General features: G+C 46.9%; 1 protein-coding gene across 2 annotated transcripts in view; it reads left to right on the top strand.

Moving 5' to 3' along the window:
- The window catches only part of MEGF6 (multiple EGF like domains 6), a 529,814-nt gene that overhangs the window by 353,006 nt on the left and 158,005 nt on the right, over nucleotides 1-18,803 (top strand). For both annotated transcript variants that reach the window (XM_089652234.1, XM_089652235.1), the window contains one exon: nucleotides 18,432-18,554. In XM_089652234.1, coding sequence (XP_089508360.1) covers nucleotides 18,432-18,554 — 123 coding nt within the window. The remainder of the gene's footprint in view (nucleotides 1-18,431; nucleotides 18,555-18,803) is intronic.

The raw sequence follows: 18,803 nt of genomic DNA, 5'->3' as shown, positions 1-18,803 counted from the left end.
TGGCAGCCCTTCCTGATGATAACACCCCCTCCTGATGATGGCAGCCTTTCCTAATGATGACACTTCCTCCTGATGATGGCACCCCCTCTTGATGATGGCAGCTGCTGGCGGGAAGGAGAGGAGGGAAGCCGGCAGCAGTACGGGAGTGGGGGCACACAGGTAGAAATGTATGGTGCGCAGGGAGGGTAATTGGCACTGTGGAGGTGGGGGGGGGGGCAATTCCTGGAACCGATCCCCTGTATGACTCTCCCTGCAGCAGCCAAAAGCAGGTGGGAGGGAGAGAAGAAGAAGCCGGCTTTCAGATGCTGCAGAGAGAGCCATACAGGGGATCAGTTCCAGTAATTGCACCAACCCCCCCCCCCGCTGTGCCGATTATCCTCCCTGCTCATATCAGATTCACCCAGCTGCCTGGGGCCCCCGGCTGGCCTGGTTGTAGCCCCTTATCCACTGCCCTGTGAATAGGAGAAGGTTGATGGGGGAGGGTGAAGGTCCACCAATGCTCCAAACCAATATTGAGCAACAAAAGCCTGGCAGAGGCTCTAACTCTTCCAAAATGTATACCAAGCATAAAAAGATGTTTATTTGATGGATACATTGTAAACGGTTTCCTCTCTTCTCCATTCCGTGCGTGGGCTCCGCAGGGTCTAATTAGCGGATATGGTATTAATCAGCGTCCCCCGGCGGGAGCGTCTCGATCTCACGCTGAGCGCGGTTTATAATACAGTAAATGGAGGAGAGCTGGACGCGGTGGAGAGGATGTCTTCAGTCAGCTGCTGTCTGATGTGAGGAATGTCTGGTACAGGATGTTAGACTGGAGTGCGTGTTGTGCTCGCCTCTTAGTGAGAGCCCAGCTGCGCCATTCCCCTGACACCAACCTCCATCTTGCGCTATCCCATCCCCCCCAAGAAACTGGGCTCCGTGTCATCTCTCTATTACACAGAAGGACAGGAGACCGTGGAAATGAGCCGTGAAATGACCGTGTAACAAGGCAGGTCTGGAGGGGTCACAAGTCTATCAGAGCTGAGAACACCAAAGAGATGAATGATAAAAATGACATCTAAATTGTAATCTGATTATAATTCACCTTCCCTGGTTCCTCCATCCCCCCCCCCCCCCCATCAGCATGCTAGTTACATTTTTAAATAAAACATTTCCATTTTCATTGCATACCTTATTTTAGACTCATCACTGGGTCTCTGTGGTTCTCTAGGCAATGCAGGCAGATCATGGCTGGTGGGAGGGGCCAGCAGGTTGCTGCACATAGCTTCCTGAAAACATCACAGCACCCTGCCTCAGTGCTTCTCTCAAGAGCCCTCAGCCCTGATGCAAGCAGTTTGCTGGCTCTGGGGAGGAGTTATGCAAATATCAAAATACCTTGATGGGTGGGTGTCAGTTTGGAGGAGTGGGCGTTCCTAGGCAGGCTGCCTAGGTAATGACGACCCGTGATGCTGAGCCTCCATAATTGAAGGAACTATAATCCAATGAATGGAAGGGGCGGGGCCAAGGACAGTCAGCCTGGGGAGGAAAGAGCTAGATGATGCTGGATGCCAGGAAATGAGGCAGGCTCTATCTGACTTGCTGCAGCTTCTGATGCACATGATATTCTCTTCTAGTTGAATGGTATTAGGCTATTTTTGGGGCTATTTTCTGCTCGGTATTTAATTCCTTTTTTCCTTCAACTGGGCCCCAGGTGGGTATGCCGTAATGTCCTGGTATGCCGTAATGTTCCGGTATGCCGTAATGTCCTGGTATGCCGTAATGTTCCGGTATGCCGTAATGTCCAGGTATGCCGTAATGTTCCGGTATGCCGTAATGTCCAGGTATGCCGTAATGTCCCGGTATGCCGTAATGTCCAGGTATGCCGTAATGTTCCGGTATGCCGTAATGTCCCGGTATGCCGTAATGTCCCGGTATGCCGTAATGTTCCGGTATGCACTGTATATTATAACTTCATAGTCTATCCAGAGCTGTCACTGCTCCTGGCGTTTCCATCTTCATCTGGTCTTCCTTCCCAATTCTCGGATTCTGGCCGGGCCGCGATGACGTTACTTGTTGCGGCACGGCGCTGTCTTCACTGTGCTGCACATGCTCCAGTGATGTCATCGGCTGGAGCTGATGTGAGGATCATCTAAATCAGGGGTTAAAATTTCGAGTCCAGACCTACTAGCCAGGCACAAACCTTACTCGTGTCCCCCAAGGCGGTGTAGAGAAGGCCTCCTGTCCCCCAAGGAGGTGTAGAGCGAGCCTCCTGTCCCCCAAGGTGGTGGAGAGCGGGCCTTGTGTCCCCCAAGGTGGTGGAGAGCGGGCCTCGTGTCCCCCAAGTAGGTAGAGAGCGGGCCTCATGTCCCCCAAGTAGGTAGAGAGCGGGCCTCGTGTTCCCCAAGGCGGTGGAGAGCGGGCCTCGTGTCCCCCAAGTAGGTGTAGAGCGGGCCTCGTGTCCCCCAAAGTAGGTGTAGAGCGGGCCTCGTGTCCCCCAAGGCGGTGGAGAGCGGGCCTCATGTCCCCCAAGGCGGTGGAGAGCGGGCCTCGTGTCCCCCACGGCAGTGGAGAGCTGGCCTCGATTCCCCCACGGTGGTGGAGAGGGTGTCTCCTCTCAGCGTAGGAGAGCGGACCTCTCCTGCACGTGTCCCCTCAGCGACGCTGCCACTGTAATGGCGATGATGCAGAAACCAGAAGTTTTAAACCGGAACTCAGCTTCTCAATGAGACTTGGAGCGCATGTGCAGTCGCTCCATGCTTCTTCATCTGTACTCGCTGCCGCTCGCTGCTCGCTACAGAAGCATTTCTCTTCGCATTTGGCAAGCGGGCGAGCGGCATTTTCAAGCCCTGATCTAAATGGTGCAACTTCAGCCTGTTTCCGAGGTATCTACAGCTAAGAATTATTATAGGCTCACCTGGAGGGAAAAGTGTGATTATTCTTAGGCTATTAGGTTATTTTCTCTTCTGGTCATATGTTCTTAGCTATAGTGGTTTAGGCTTTTTTTGCCCCCTCCTAGCCGAATGTTCCTGGGCTAATGTTTTAGGTCAGGGGTCTCCAAATGTTCTGAACAAAGGGCCAGTTTACTGTCCTTCAGACTTTGAAGGGGCCGGACTATGGCCAGCATGAGTAAAAAAAAAATGCCCTGATGTCAATGGAAGTAAATGCCCCATTATTGGTATTAGGGAAAGAAATACAGTAGTTCCCCATCACTGGTGTCAGTGGGAAGTATAAGGCCTTTCAGTTAGTTTCAGTGGAAGAATAGTGCCCCATCATTGGTGTCAGTGGGAGGAATAGTGCCCCATCATTGGTGTCAGTGGGAGGAATAGTGCCCCATCACTGGTGTCAGTGGAGGGATAGTGCCCATCATTGGTGTCAGTGGTAGGAATAGGGCCCCACTGTTGGGGTCAGTAGGAGGAATAGTTCTCCATCATTGGTGTCAATGGGAAGAATAGTGGCCCATTATTCGTGTCAGTGGGAGTGTCAAGGTCCTACCTTTCCTCAGGGTTTGTGCTGCTCCATGTGCTGGCATCCATCTTGGGTGTCTGCAAAGCATTGTGGGATCCTTTATGCTCTCAGTCCCCTGCAGCTCCTCCCAGGAGGGTGTGGCTTATCACATTTAAGTCTGTTGGTTGCAGCCGTTCTTTGCATTCGTGTCCTGTATGTTGCATTGCAGTAAGCTCTTGTTCAGCTCTCGTTGCTCTCCTGGAAACCTTCTCGGCTTTGACAGAGACTCCTCTTGCTCTGACCCTTGGCCCCCAGTATAAGGAACATTCTTCCCATTGACCACTAATGTAAGGGGCATTCTCTATACTGACCACCAATGTAAGGGGCATTCTTCTCACTGGCCACCAATGTAAGAGACATTCTTCCTGCTGACCACCAATGTAAGGGACATTCTTCCTATTGACCACCAATTTAAGGAGCATTCTTCTCACTGGCCACCAGTGTAAGGAACATTATTTTCATTGACCACTAATGTAAGGGGCATTCTCTATAATGACCACCAATGTAAGGAACATTCTTCCAACTAACCACCAATGCAAGGGGCGTTCTTCCCATTGACCACCAATGTAAGGGGCATTCTTTGTACTGGCCACCAATAAAGGACCATTCTTCTCACTGACCACAATGTAAGGACCATTCTTCTCACTGACCACAATGTTAGGACCATTCTTCTCACTGACCACAATGTAAGGACCATTCTTCTCGCTGACCACCAATGTTTAGTCCATTTTTGCCATTGACCCCCAATAAATTGATTCTAACTAGGGTTCCCTGAAACCTAAAAATTATTTTAGGGATTCTCTGGGGTAAGTAGGTTGGGAAAGGCTGAGGTAAGGACATGTCTCTCCTAAACATTGTCTTGCTGAAAGGTGTCCCTCATCCTCTCTGGTCCCCGAGGTATACCGAGATGTCTGAGGTCAGTTCGGTGTTTCGGGACCTTCACAGAATGTCCTATTCTCTGGTCGCGGAACTCCTTCCATTTAAAGCCGAAGATCTCTAAACAAAGCTCCTTCTGCTACATGTAGCGAAACGCCTGTCTTCCTATAACAATGAGCCGATCGTGGAAAAAAAAAAAAACTTGACATCACGTGGAACACGGAAAATATTTGCAGACTAAAAACAAAACAAGACGAGTTTAATTAGAGAGGAATTCGGTTTTGGAAAAACACGTTCATTAAACAATGTGTAACATGTTTGGAAATGTTTAATGGCTGAATTCGCAGAATGGAAAGCCCCATTGATTACATGTTTAGCTTCGCACGGCCCTCCTGTGGTGGGGGATACGTGTGTCAATAAATACTGAGCAGACCGCCGTGCCCTGTGAGCCTCAGACTTATCTCGACTTTCACGCTAAACGCCACGCAGTTAAAACAAACACCGTGTAATCCAAACATGCGTTCAGAAACAATCATTAAATGCGTTTTTTAAGTGAAAACAGGTTACCTACCTGAGTTTGGTTGGATGCCAATCTCCTGCATTCCCTGGCACAGCAACTCTTAGGATCGGTTCACACTTTTGCGTTTTGGGAGCACGTGCAAAATCAAGCACTTTCCCACCACTTAAATTAGTGGTCAGTAGGAAGAATACTCCTTACCAGAGGCGGACTGACCATTTGGAAACTCGGGCACTGCCAGAGGGCCCGAGGTCATTAGGGGGCCCCATGAGATGCCCCTGGTACCTTTTTTATAGGCTTTTTTGAGTTTGGGCAAGGACACAGGGGCCCCATGATCCCCTATTGCCCGGGGGCCCCATGAGTTGTCAGTCCGCCCCTGCTCTTTACACTGGTGGCCAGTGAGAAGAATGTTTATGTTGGTGGTCAGTGGGAAGAATGCTCCTCACATTGGTGGTCAGTGTGAATAATGCTCCTTACATTGGCGGTCATTGGGAAGAATAGCATTACATCGGTGGCCAGTGAGAAGAATGTTTATGTTGGTGGTCAGTGGGAAGAATGCTCCTCACATTGGTGGTCAGTATGAATAATGCTCCTCACATTGGTGGTCAGTATGAATAATGCTCCTCACATTGGTGGTCAGTATGAATAATGCTCCTCACATTGGTGGTCAGTATGAATAATGCTCCTCACATTGGTGGTCAGTATGAATAATGCTCCTCACATTGGTGGTCAGTATGAAGAATGTCCCTTACATTGGTGGTCAATGTGAATAATGCTCCTTACATTGGTGGTCATTGGGAAGAATACCATTACATTGGTGGTCAGCGAGAAAAATTCTCCTTGCATTGGTGGTCATGAAGAAAAATGCTTTGTACCTTGATGATCAGAATGCCATCCTTAAAGACAACTGAACGGATAGTTGGTGTCATGGAGCTGGCTTTAGTTGTTGGTCCTGGTGCTATGCAAGCACCACCACATGGGGGGGTCAATCAGCCACTGCTCAAGAAACCACTAGCAACCTCTGGAGGAACCTAGAGGTCCATGCAACCCTGGTTGGGAATAACTGCCTTTTCTTGTCACAATGAATAATTTCAGATATAAAAAGACAGACATAATGTATATTGTCAGTAAGTTATATCCAAGAGACCATCGAACAGTCCCCACAAGGATCTCCAGCTCCACTTACAGTGGTTCAAACCCAATCTTTCTCCCCCAGGATTCCATAGAACCCCAGGTTTCCCTCAAAGGTTGCTAGGAGTTCCCTGACTGTTTCTGCCTTCGATATTTTCTGGAACAAACATGCACTCTGTGAAGCTAAACATTCAGTCTCTATATCTGTTCCAGGTCCGTGACTTGGAAAGTAACAAAGCTGATAGATACTGATACAGCCAGGCAACTAGCATTTTCAAAGGTTTCTGTTAAGCCTGGTACCATAGATGTTCTGTTCAACACAGCAGCTTTTCCATGTCTTGCTTCCTCCATGGTGTGCCCATGCTTCAAGCCTTTTTTAGGGTTGATGACACCTCTGTGACCTTCTAATGCAGGGATGTCAAACTCAATGTCAGTGCAGTCCACACCAGCATTATGGTTTCTCTCAAAGTGCCGGTTGTATCTGTAAGACTCGATGTCAAGATTCCCCCACCCTCCCTTACGTCACAGTGCACCCACCTGACCTTGTGCTGCTGCTGCTGAGAAGAAGCTGGGAGCGGAGCTGGTAAACAAAGTGCAGGGTCTGGAGGAGGACCAGAGGAGGGCTGGAGTCAGCTGCCAGAGTCTGTATGTGAAATTATGAGACCAGGGGAGGTGGAGCTGAAGGGGAGCTGCAGTTGCTCAGGACAGTGCAGGATCTGTAGGAGAAATTCTGTCCTCTTTTTTGCTGAGAAGAAGCTGGGGGCAGAGCTGGGATGCAGAAAGTGAAGGATCTGGAAGAGGACTGGAGGAGAGCTGGAGTCAGCCAAATGCTGAAACCAGGGGGAGTGGAGATGAGGGGGTGCTGCAGCTGCACAGAGAGGCACAGAATCTGTAGGAGTTCTGTCCTCCTCTCTGCTCCTGAGAAGAATCTGGGGGTGGAGCTGGGAAGCAGAGAGTGCAGGGTCTGGAGGAGGACCAGAGGAGAGCTGGAATCAGCTAATGGGGTCTGTTGAATGCTGAGACCAGGTTAAGTGGAGATGAAGGGGTGCTGCAGCTGCACAGAGAGGCACAGGATCTGTAAGAGGTGTTCTGTCCTCCTCTCTGCTGCCAAGTGCTAACATGGGGGGGGGCAGCAAGGTGGGTGCCGCAGCTGCAGTAGAGAAGAAGCTGGGGGCGGAGCTGTGAACCAGAAGAAATGGAGATGAGGGGGTGCTGTGGCTGCACAGAGAGATGCAGGACCTGTAGGAGGAGTTCTGTCCTCCTCTATGCTGCCAACTGTTGAGATGGGGGAGCAGAGACAAGGTGGGTGCCGCAGCTGCAGTAGAGAAGAAACTGGTGTTGGAGCTGTGAACCAGGAGAAGTAGAGACAAGGGGTTGCTGTGGCTGCATAGACAGGCGCAGGATCTGTAGGAGGGGTTTTGTCCTCCTCTCTGCTGCCAACTGCTGAGATGGGGGGGGGCAGAGACAAGGGGGGTGCTGCAGCTGCAGTAGAGAAGGAACTGGGGTTGGAGCTGTGAACCAGGAGAAGTAGAGACAAGGGGTTGCTGTGGCTGCATAGAGAGGCGCAGGATCTGTAGGAGGGGTTCTGTCCTCCTCTCTGCTGCCAACTGCTGAGATGGGGGGGGGGGCAGAGACGAGGGGGGGTGCCACAGCTACAGTAGAGAAGAAGCTGGGGGTCTAGCTGTGAACCATGAAAAGTGGAGACGAGGGGGTTCTATGGCTTCACAGACAGGCACAGGATCTGTAGGAGGAGTTCTTTCCTCCTCTCTGCTGCCAATTGCTGAGATGGGTGGCAGAGATGAGGGGGGGGGGGGTGCTGCAGCTACAGTAGAGGTGGAGGGCCACATGAAATGACCTGGCAGGCCCTTGTGTTTGACACGTGTGTTCTAATGGGAGAAATGTGCTTCACATCCCCTGCAAGCACTAGGTGATGATCCATGGGGGTTCCACCTCCACTAACCCTGATCCACTTAACAAATATTCATTTCATTACAGTGAAGAGGGAGCAGCGTGTGATTTAATACATCTACAGACTTCAACATATTAATAAAACAACAATAAAATAAAGTTATATGTAAAATATAGGCGGCCACATAACAGCCGACACCTAGAATCCATATAAATGAAAGTCTTATGTACTGCGGAGATCTGAATGATGGTCCTCGACTTCCCCTACCACCCAGATGGGCACACGACTCCGCTTTGCCGTTATGGCAATGGATGAATGATGGCAATTAATCTGCTGCCGGCAAATTCATTACCTGTATATGAGGTGCCAAGCTCTGTATTAGCAAGCTGGCAAACAACAATGTATGCTAACTCTTCATTTTGATTGTATAGTAAATCTCGGGGGGGGGGGAGGACTGTACCTCTGCTGCGTCTCCGGGAGGTACTGCGCGTGGAAAAAGTTTAAGGAGATTTCATAAGTAAGATTTTTAAGAATTCATTGAAAAATATTGTGCAACCTTTATATCTTATTTCATAATCACCGCAGTGCAAGATACGCCCGGCTTGGTGCTGCCAGTCTGTGAGAAGAGATCAGTGAAGAACTGCAAAGTCCTAAAGCCCAATTCTAGCTGAATATTTTTAATCTTGGTGAGAACAGGACTTTTTTCTTAGAGAATAGGTGCAGGAACTCCACTTCTGAGTCACTTCTTGTCTCCGCCCCCTACCCACCTCCGAGCTCCGTCCAATGGTTCCACCCCTTACCCACCTCTGAGCACTGTCCAATGGTTCCACCCCGTACCTACATCCAAACACCGTCCAATGGTTCCACCACCTACCCACCTCCGAGCACCATCCAATGGTTCCACCCTCTACCCACCTCTGAGCACCGTCCAATGGTTCCACCACCTACCCACCTCAGAGCTCCGTCCAATGGTTCCACCCCCTACCCTCCTCCGAGCACTGTCCAATGGTTCCACCCCCTACCAACCTCCAAACACCGTCCAATGGTTCCACCACCTACCCACCTCCGAGCACCATCCAATGGTTCCACCCTCTACCCACCTCCGAGCACCGTCCAATGGTTCCACCACCTACCCACCTCCGAGTACCGTCCAATGGTTCCACCCCCTATCCAGCTCCGAGCACCATCCAATGTTTCCACCCCCTACCCACCTCCCAGAGAAGTATCATTCTGTGGTGATAAGTAATTTGTATGGAATTTGTTAATGATAACAAGACAAGCAGTAACATAGATCCCCTGCAACCAGCAACAATAGACCCCTCCCCCAGCAACAATGGACCTCTGGAATAAAATACCACCCTAGCAACAATAGACCCCCAGCAGCAACAACAGACCTCCCAGCAGCCAGCATCAAATAGACTCCCCAGCAGCCAGCAAAAATAGACCTGTCCCTCAACAGTAGATCCATTTCAGCAACAATTGACCATCAGAAACAATAGATCCCCCACCAGCAACAATAGACCTCCCAAACAGTAATATATCCCCCACCAGCAACAATAGACCTCCACAACAACAAGAGATCGCCCACCAATAATAGACCTCCCCGGCAAAGATAGATTCACAGACTCTAGTTCCCCATCAGGTCCACTCCCCTTGTGATTGACAGCTGGCAGTGGGCGGGTTCCTATCCAGTAGACAGCCTGCATCAAAGGTTATGACGGCATATACCAGGGGTGGGCAAACTTTTTGACTTGAGGGCCGCAATGGGTTCAGATACTGGACCCGGGGGCCGGACCAAGAGTAGATGAATGATGTGTATGTGTCATCCATAGTAAGTATAGTAATATTCCCCCATAGTAAGCATAGTAATTAATCCCCCATATAGTAATTCATCCCCCATAGTAATTCATCCCCCATATAGTAATTCATCCCCCATAGTAATTCATCCCCCATATAGTAATCCATCCCCCATATAGTAATTCATCCCCCATATAGTAATTAATCCCCCATATAGTAATTCATCCCCTATAGTAATTCATCCCCCACATAGTAATTCATCCCCCACATAGTAATTCATCCCCCATATAGTAATTCATCTCCCATATAGTAATTCATCCCCCATAGTAATTCATCCCCCATAGTAATTCATCCCCCATAGTAATTCATCCCCCCTATAGTAATTCATCCCCTATAGTAATTCATCCCCCCTATAGTAATTCATCCCCCCTATAGTAATTCATCCCCCATATAGTAATTCATCCCCCATAGTAATTCATCCCCCATAGTAATTCATCCCCCATATAGTAATTCATCCCCTATAGTAATTCATCCCCCCTATAGTAATTCATCCCCCCTATAGTAATTTATCCCCCATATAGTAATTCATCCCCCATAGTAATTCATCCCCCATATAGTAATTCATCCCCCATATAGTAATTAATCCCCCATAGTAATTCATCCCCCATAGTAATTCATCCCCCCTATAGTAATTCATCCCCCATATAGTAATTCATCCCCCATAGTAATTCATCCCCCATATAGTAATTCATCCCCCCTATAGTAATTCATCCCCCATATAGTAATTCATCCCCCACATAGTAATTCATCCCCCACATAGTAATTCATCCCCCATATAGTAATTCATCCCCCCTATAGTAATTTCTCCCCCATATAGTAATTCATCCCCCACATAGTAATTCATCCCCCATATAGTAATTCATCCCCCATAGTAATTAATCCCCCATATAGTAATTCATCCCCCATATAGTAATTCATCCCCCATATAGTAATTCATCCCCCCTATAGTAATTCATCCCCCATATAGTAATTCATCCCCCCTATAGTAATTCATTCCCCATATTAATTCATCCCCCATATTAAGTCCCCAAGTCCCCCCTGTGTCAATTCACTTACCTTTGCTCCGCGCGTTCCTCTCGCCGTATTCCCGCGCCGTTCCGGTGTAGCATGAAAATCTGTCTCCTATGAGGATCTGTCCCCCTCGACGTATCTGCGCATTTGCCAGTTTCAGGCATTAGCAGCCGATCTCCGGCACATGCGCAGATACGTCGAGGGGGACAGATCCTCATAGGAGACAGACTTTCATGCTACACCGGTCTTCAGGGCGGACTGTGAGAGGAGCCTAGTGGGAGCCTAGCTCCGCGGGCCGGATTAAAAGGTCCGCCGGGCCGTATACGGCCCGCGGGCCGTAGTTTGCCCATTGCTGGCATATACAGTTTCCGGAAAATATCCTCTGATAAGCAATGACTGCAGTCCACATGGACAACTGACCAAAAGAGACAAAAGGACAGGATTGTGACCCGGAAAAAGAAGACAACTGCTGCAAAAGTGACTGCAGAGCTCAATCTCAATCTTCCAAAGCCCGTGTCCATAAAAACTGTGCGGCGGGAACTCCATAAGCAGAACATTCCCGGGCGAGCTGCAATTGTCAAACCACTTGTGACCGATATTAATGCTCAGGAGAGGGGAGAGTGGTGCAACACTCATAAGTGGTGGACCATCGATCCTGTAATATGGTCCAATTAATCGAGCTTCACACTGTTCCTAACCAATAGACGTGTTTATGCGTGCTGAACACCATCCAAACCTCACCAGCAGGACTGTCTTGTGCCAACCAGATCCGGATCTAGCCTATCCGATCTGGGAGGGTGCAGTAAAAAAAAAAGTTAGGGGACATAATGGAAACACTGTGTGAGTCTCTGACAGTCTGTCACACAGTGTCACGACCTGGCAAACACTATTATGTATTACACAATGGTCACACTGATCTGACTTTGAAATCGTGCGACGTACAGTGAAGTTGCACGATTTCAAAGTCAGGTGTTATTTCGACCTGAAGTGTGACTTGCAAGACACCTGTGGCTTGCAAGACACAGATGTCTATGCAAGTCACATCTGCACTACTTTTGAAATTGGCGCAGCTCCGACCAAGTCAGAATCACACCGATATGACCGCTTTAATTGCGGACAATAGGGTGCGACTTGTCATGCGATTTGCAACTCGGGCACTTAGGCTGTTATTAAATTACGGTGATTAAACAGAACCTGTGCCACCTTATATTAGATGCCCCTATTGGAGTCCTCCTTTACATCAAGAGTCCTCATCAGAGTCCCTCTTTACATCATGACTACTCCCCCTTAATCAGTGTTCCCATCGGAGTGTCCACTGTGATCGGGCATCCCTATCAGAGTGCTCTCTTACATCAGGTGTCCCCATCAGTGTGCGTCCTTACATCAACTGTGCGCATCAGAGATGCTCATGGATCAATGGATGCACTTTGAGACCTGGGGGTGCACAACTAAAATCTGGGGGGGGGGGCATAGCCCACCCCAGCACCCCCCTAGATCAGGCCTTGGTGCCAACTGTAAAACATTGTGGTGACACAATCTTGGCCTGCGCAGCCATATCTTGGTATTCTGCAGGCCCCACCATCACCTTGAAAGGTAGAGTCACTGCCAGCAACTAGGTACAAATTTTGGCCCACCATTTGTACCCCATGGTGCAGACATTGTTTCTCAAAGATGAGACTCACATTGATGACCACAAATGCCTGATGAAGTGATGTGGTGACATGCCTGATGAAGGGGTCCTGCGAGACTCCGAAACGTTGCCTTGCTGTAACTATGTGATCGTTCATTAAAACCTTTGCACCCGTATTGGTGATCCTCAGTGTGCTGGTGACATCCTCCCTTGCAGAAATGCATGTAGCGCGTTTTTGACATGTTTTTGATGCATTTTGCATTTTAATCTGCCCATCAAGAACGTGGGGAGGAAAAAAAACACAAATGCGTCAAAAAGACGTGCAAAAATACAAAACGCACCGCAAAAAAGAACTGTAGAAAAGGATGAAACGCAAACTGCATAGGAGTGAACCTAGCCTTGACATAGCAATAAAAACCTGACAGAGGTTCTCAACCCTACCCCGCTCTGTCCAGCCCATGTAACATTGTGTTGGGTATCATTGTGTCAGTCTAGCGCACGGGTGTCAAACTGGCGGCCCTCCAGCTGTTGCTAAACTACAAGTCCCATGAGGCATTGCAAGATTGACAGTTACAAGCATGACTCCCAAAGGCAGAGGCATGATGGGACTTGTAGTTTTGCAACAGCTGGAGGTCCACCAGTGGTTTGCCAGCAGAAGCCATGCTGCACTCCCCAACCTTCGGTACCTATTTTCCGATAGCGGTCTTGGTCGGATGTGTTTCATTAAACTTTGCTCCAGTGGGATTCAGGACTCATCGGATGGATCATCTGGCGCTTCTCCAGCCTGGTCTTCCTGTGACCCTGAGAACATTCCAGAAGCCTTGCAGATAAAATCTAAAATAGGCATGGAAAATGGATCCAAGATGAGGTATTAAGAAACTATGTAACGTATGTAGCCGGCTCTCCATGAAGAATGTACATTTCCGACAGTCGTCAGGTCTACGCAGAGCCAATTAGGAGAGACTCTGTGGCCAGAAGACACACAGCCTTCAAGGGATTGTCCAACAAATGATTCCACTTAAAATTTACAAACTCCAGAAGGGATGTTTTACTATACAATGTAACTGTAATGACAGGAACTGTTACTATTTCTGAGATGGAAGACACGCGACGCCAGTCTCTCCGAATTCTGCACTGCGATTCCGTTGGTGTGAAGCCGACCTGTAGGAGGCCATTTTATTTCAAGTAGTAGTAAATTTATTCTCTGAATTAATGTAAAAAAAAAACAGTACCTTTTGTGTGCTCCTCCGTTCCCATACACCTACCTGTGGTCCCATGTCAGGTGCTGTGTGTGTCTATGGACCTATAGTTCAGAAAAGGTGTCTTCTCAGCCTGGCTAGTTAAAGGGGACCTCAATAGACAGGTGGAAGGCGGGGGGTCTTGGGGACCGGCCAATGGAGCCCAAAGGAGACAATTTGTAAATAGCAAGAAGTATCCAGGCAAGGGTGTCCAAACTATGGCCCATGAGCCACATCCGGCCCATTACTAGATTTTATCCACCCCACAGATGGGGACCGTGGCATATCCTAAATGTGCACTGATTGAAGATTTAGGTCAGCAGAGGCTGTCTATTTTCTCTGCTTCAATATCCCCCCAAGTAAGGAAGGACTCTGATAGGGACTCTGTTTAAGTGAGGACTCTGAGCACTCTAAGCAAAAGGGTGAAAATCTCTGGGTAGCAACTGTTAAAGGGCAGTCGTTGATCCTGAGTCTTTAGCCGGCTAACATTGGGGCACAATAACCATAGGCGTGCTTACAGACAGTTACCAAGGTATGCAGGCAGTAATAGAGCTATAAAGTAGCTGGTTAGGTAGGCCTAATGGCTCAGTCTCTAGTGGTAACAACAAGTAAGGGCTCCAAAGTCCTTTCACCAGATGTAATGCATAAATCAGCAGTAAATGGTGCAAATAAACTTTAACTGCAATATGAATAATAATACTATTCTTCAATAGAATGCACGCTAAGGGATTGGCTAGGGTATGGTGTAGCGTTTCCTGACAGGTACCCCTTCAACTAAGCAAAAGGACAAAAAAATCTCTGGGTAGTAACTGTTAAGGGACAGTCTTTAGTCCTGAATCTTTAGCCGGCTAACACTGGGGCCCCATAACCGTAGGCATGCTTACAGACAGTTAACAAGGTCTGCAGGCAGTAATAGAGCTATAAAGTGGCTGGTTAGGTAGATCATAATGGCTCAGTCTCTAGTGGTAACAACAGGTAATGGCCGCAAAGTCCTTTCACCAGATGTAATGCATAAATCAGCAGTAAATGGTGTAAACATTAATTGCAATATGAATGATAATACTACTCTTCAATAGAGTGTACTCTAAGGGATAGGCTAGGGTATGATGTAGCGTCTCCTGACAGGTACCCCTTCAAGTAAGGAAAAGGACAAAAAAATCTCTGGGTAGCAACTGTTAAGGGGCAGTCTTTAGTCCTGAATCTTTAGCTGGCTAACACTGGGGCCCAATAATCGTAGGCGTGCTTAGGGACAGTTAACAAGGCCTGCAGGCAGTTTAGAGCAATAAAGTAGCTGGTTAGGTAGCTCCTAAGGGCTTAGTCTCTAGTGGTAGCAACACACGGCAGCGGTGGTCCTTCTGATTAGGGGTCCACTCACTCTGGGTTGCCTGTAGTGACTTCAGTATGCAACTACGCAAAGTCTGTATCCTGGCAGTGGCACTTAAACCCGTACACATGATGAGAATATCGGATGAACGATCATCCTATTTTTTTTACCTGCTAATCTCACATCGAAAGTGAAACGGTTAATAAGGATACAAAAATTCTTGTACCAAAGAAAAGAATTTGGAAAGTGATGTCATGTATTTGTATTGTATTTTCTCCAAGGATCAGGGCCCTCCTAACCCTCTTGTATTGAACCGTATTGTTGCTGTATAATAATGACAATAATAACAATATTTTCGGACGACTACTGTACTGAACAAACGAAAATTGTACCATCTGCCATGGTACGAGAACATTTTTAGCGCTTGTCCCTCCAGATATTGTTTCAGGAATTGTTGTGATCGGCTCTCGAAAGCTGTGTACTAATGATCTGCTTATCGGACGATCGGTCCTCGTACGAAAACATTCGTATGAATTTCTTATCGTGTGTGCGGGGCATTAGTACTCTTGAGACAAGTACACACTATAGAAGGATGCACTTTGTTCATATTTCATGTCTAAGGTTTACAACCACTTTAAGGGGCAATCTTTAGTCTTGACTCTTCAGCCGGCTAACATTGGGGCTCAATAACCCTAGGCGCGCTTAGGGACAGTTAACAAGGCCTGTAGGCAGTTTAGAGCAATAAAGTAGCTGGTTAGGTAGCTCCTAAGGGCTTAGTCTCTAGTGGTAGCAACACACGGGAGCAGTGGTCCTTCTGATTAGGGGTCCGCTCACTCTAGGTTGCCTGTAGTGACTTCAGTATGCAACTACGCAAAGTCTGTATCCTGGCAGTGGAACTTAACCCCGTACACATGACGATCATCCGATTTTTTTCACCTGCTCGTCTCACATCGAAAGTGAAAAGGTTACTAAGGATACAAAAATTCTCGTACGAAGGAAAAGAATTTGAAAAGTGATGTCATGTATTTGTATTGTATTTTCTCCAAGGAGCAGGGCCCTCCTAACCCTCTTGTATTGAACCGTATTGTTGCTGTATAATAATGACAATAATAACAATATTTTCGGACGACTACTGTACTGAACAAACGAAAATTGTACCATCTGCCATCATACGAGAAAATGTTTTGCGCTTGTCCCTCCAGATATTGTCGCACGAATTGCCGTGATTGGATCACAAAAGCTGTGTACTAATGATCCGATTATCGGACGATCGGTGCTCGTACGAAAACATTCGTATGAATTTCTTATCGTGTGTGCGGGGCATTAGTACTCTTGAGACAAGTACACACTATAGAAGGATGTACTTTGTTCATATTTCATGTCTGAGGTTTACAACCACTTTAAGGGGCAGTTTTTAGTTCTATTAAATAAATCACTCAGCAACTTATAACCTAAATAAAACTCATATAGTGAATATCCAACTTCTAATCCCAAGAAAAAGCCATACTTTCACCCTTGAAAGCAAATACTAATATTCAAAACCTTTTTCTTATCCTTAACTTAAATTATTAAATCAAACCATAAAATTAAATATAAATAAAAAGTCCAAAAAAATGAAAAGTGAATTTCCAAGTCCAACAAAATCTCTCAATCCTGTGTGTCCAACTTCAATATTTCCATCATTCAGATGATTATGCACGATTCACGTGTTACTCACAGTTGAATCTATTTTATTTTGCACAGATTATAGTATATATTTATTTGTTTTGAAGGTATATACTTCTTATTTGAAGGTAATACACTATTATAGTTTCATTTTTTCGAGGTATTCACTGGGTCTGGAATGATGGAAATATTGAAGTTGGACACACAGGATTGAGAGGTTTTGTTGGACTTGGAAATAATTTTTTTGGGACATTTTATTTATATTTAATTTTATGGTTTGATTTAATAATTTAAGTTAAGGATAAAAAAAGGTTTTCAATATCAGTTTTTAGTCCTGACTCTTCAGCCGGCTAACATTGGGGCTCAATAACCCTAGGCGCGCTTAGGGACAGTTAACAAGGCCTGCAGGCAGTTTAGAGCAATAAAGTAGCTGGTTAGGTAGCTCCTAAGGGCTTAGTCTCTAATGGTAGCAACACACGGGAACAATGGTCCTTCTGATTAGGGGTCCGCTCACTCTGGGTTGCCTGTAGTGACTTCAGTATGCAACTACGCAAAGTCTGCATCCTGGCAGTGGCACTTAAGCCCCGTACACATGATGAGAATATCGGACGAACGATCGTCCGATTTTTTTCACCTGCTAATCTCACATCGAAAGTGCAAAGGTTACTAAGGATACAAAAATTCTCATACAAAAGAAAAGAATTTGGAAAGTGATGTCATGTATTTGTATTGTATTTTCTCCAAGGATCAGGGCCCTCCCAACCCTCTTGTATTGAACTGTATTGTTGCTGTATAATAATGATAATAATAATAATATTTTCGGACTGAACAAACGAAAATTGTACCATCTGCCATCGTATGAGAACATTTTTCGCACTTGTCCCTCCAGATATTGTCGCACGAATTGTCGTCATCGGCTCTCAAAAGCTGTGTACTAACGATCCGATTATCGGACGATCGGTCCTCTTACGAAAACGTTTGTACGATTTTTTTATCGTGTGTACGGGGCATTAGTACTCTTGAGACAAGAACACACTATAGAAGGATGCACTTTGTTCATATTTCATGTCTAAGGTTTACTACCACTTTAAGGGGCAATCTTTAGTCCTGACTTTTCAGCCGGCTAACATTGGGGCTCAATAACCGTAGGCGCGCCTAGGGACAGTTAACAAGGCCTGCAGGCAGTTTAGAGCAATAAAGCAGCTGGTTAGGTAGCTCCTAAGGGCTTAGTCTCTAGTGGTAGCAACACACGGGAGCAATGGTCCTTCTGATTAGGGGTCCACTCACTCTGGGTTGCCTCTAGTGACTTCAGTACACAACTACGCAAAGTCTGTATCCTGGCAGTGGCTCTGTCCCTCCGCACTCTGGTCACAGCTCTATCCTCTCTGGCTTTCCCATAGAAGAAGCTTTACAACACATTTAAAAAAAAAGGATTTGCTTTAAAACCTGTACATAGTGCAGCAAGATGGCAAACATCCTGAAAAGGTGATTTTTAGGTTACCGCAGCAGCAGTTCAAGCCGAAATGAACAGAATTTGTCTTTGACTCTGTTAAGCCATTTCCTTTATATGATACTTTCTGCATAACAAAAAAATAAGTCGTTCTTTTGGTTTCCTTTAATGGTTCCTATTGGCGTTATTTACATGAGAATTTCGCCCGGCGGCTGCGCTATGTTTGCCTTTTTATTTTCAGACAATAATATTTGAAGATGATTATTACCATTTTTTTTTCAACAATGGTGGAATGGTTATCGTCCAGCTGTTAATTTCCTTTTCTCTTTCTCTGTCCTAGATGTCGACGAGTGCCAGGTCCATAACGGCGGCTGCCAGCAGCGCTGCGTCAACACCCCGGGGTCGTATCACTGCGAGTGTAAAGCGGGCTTCCGCCTCCATGCAGACAGCAGGTCCTGCATCCGTAAGTAATCTCCATCCAGCGTTCCATTTCAGGGTTATCATTGCCGTTTATCCCTTTGGCACCGCTCGGCGCTTTTTTTTTTTTTTTCTTTCTGGCTGGTTTGGAACGCGTACAAGTGCTGCTTGTAAAACCTTTACATTTTAAGCACCGTTCCAATGTGCCTCTTCTATAAAAATTTAAAGGACTCCACTAAGCACGGCTGTAAATATATAGGCCACATAGCTCTGCAAGGATATTAAAAAAATTATG

This window comes from Staurois parvus, unplaced genomic scaffold, assembly GCF_062004578.1.
Source record: "Staurois parvus isolate SC_StPar_1 unplaced genomic scaffold, SC_StPar_1.0 ptg000676l, whole genome shotgun sequence".
NCBI classification, from domain to species: Eukaryota; Metazoa; Chordata; class Amphibia; order Anura; family Ranidae; genus Staurois; species Staurois parvus.
Note: the sequence above shows the minus strand (reverse complement) of the source record. Positions and strands in the feature narration are given on the sequence as shown.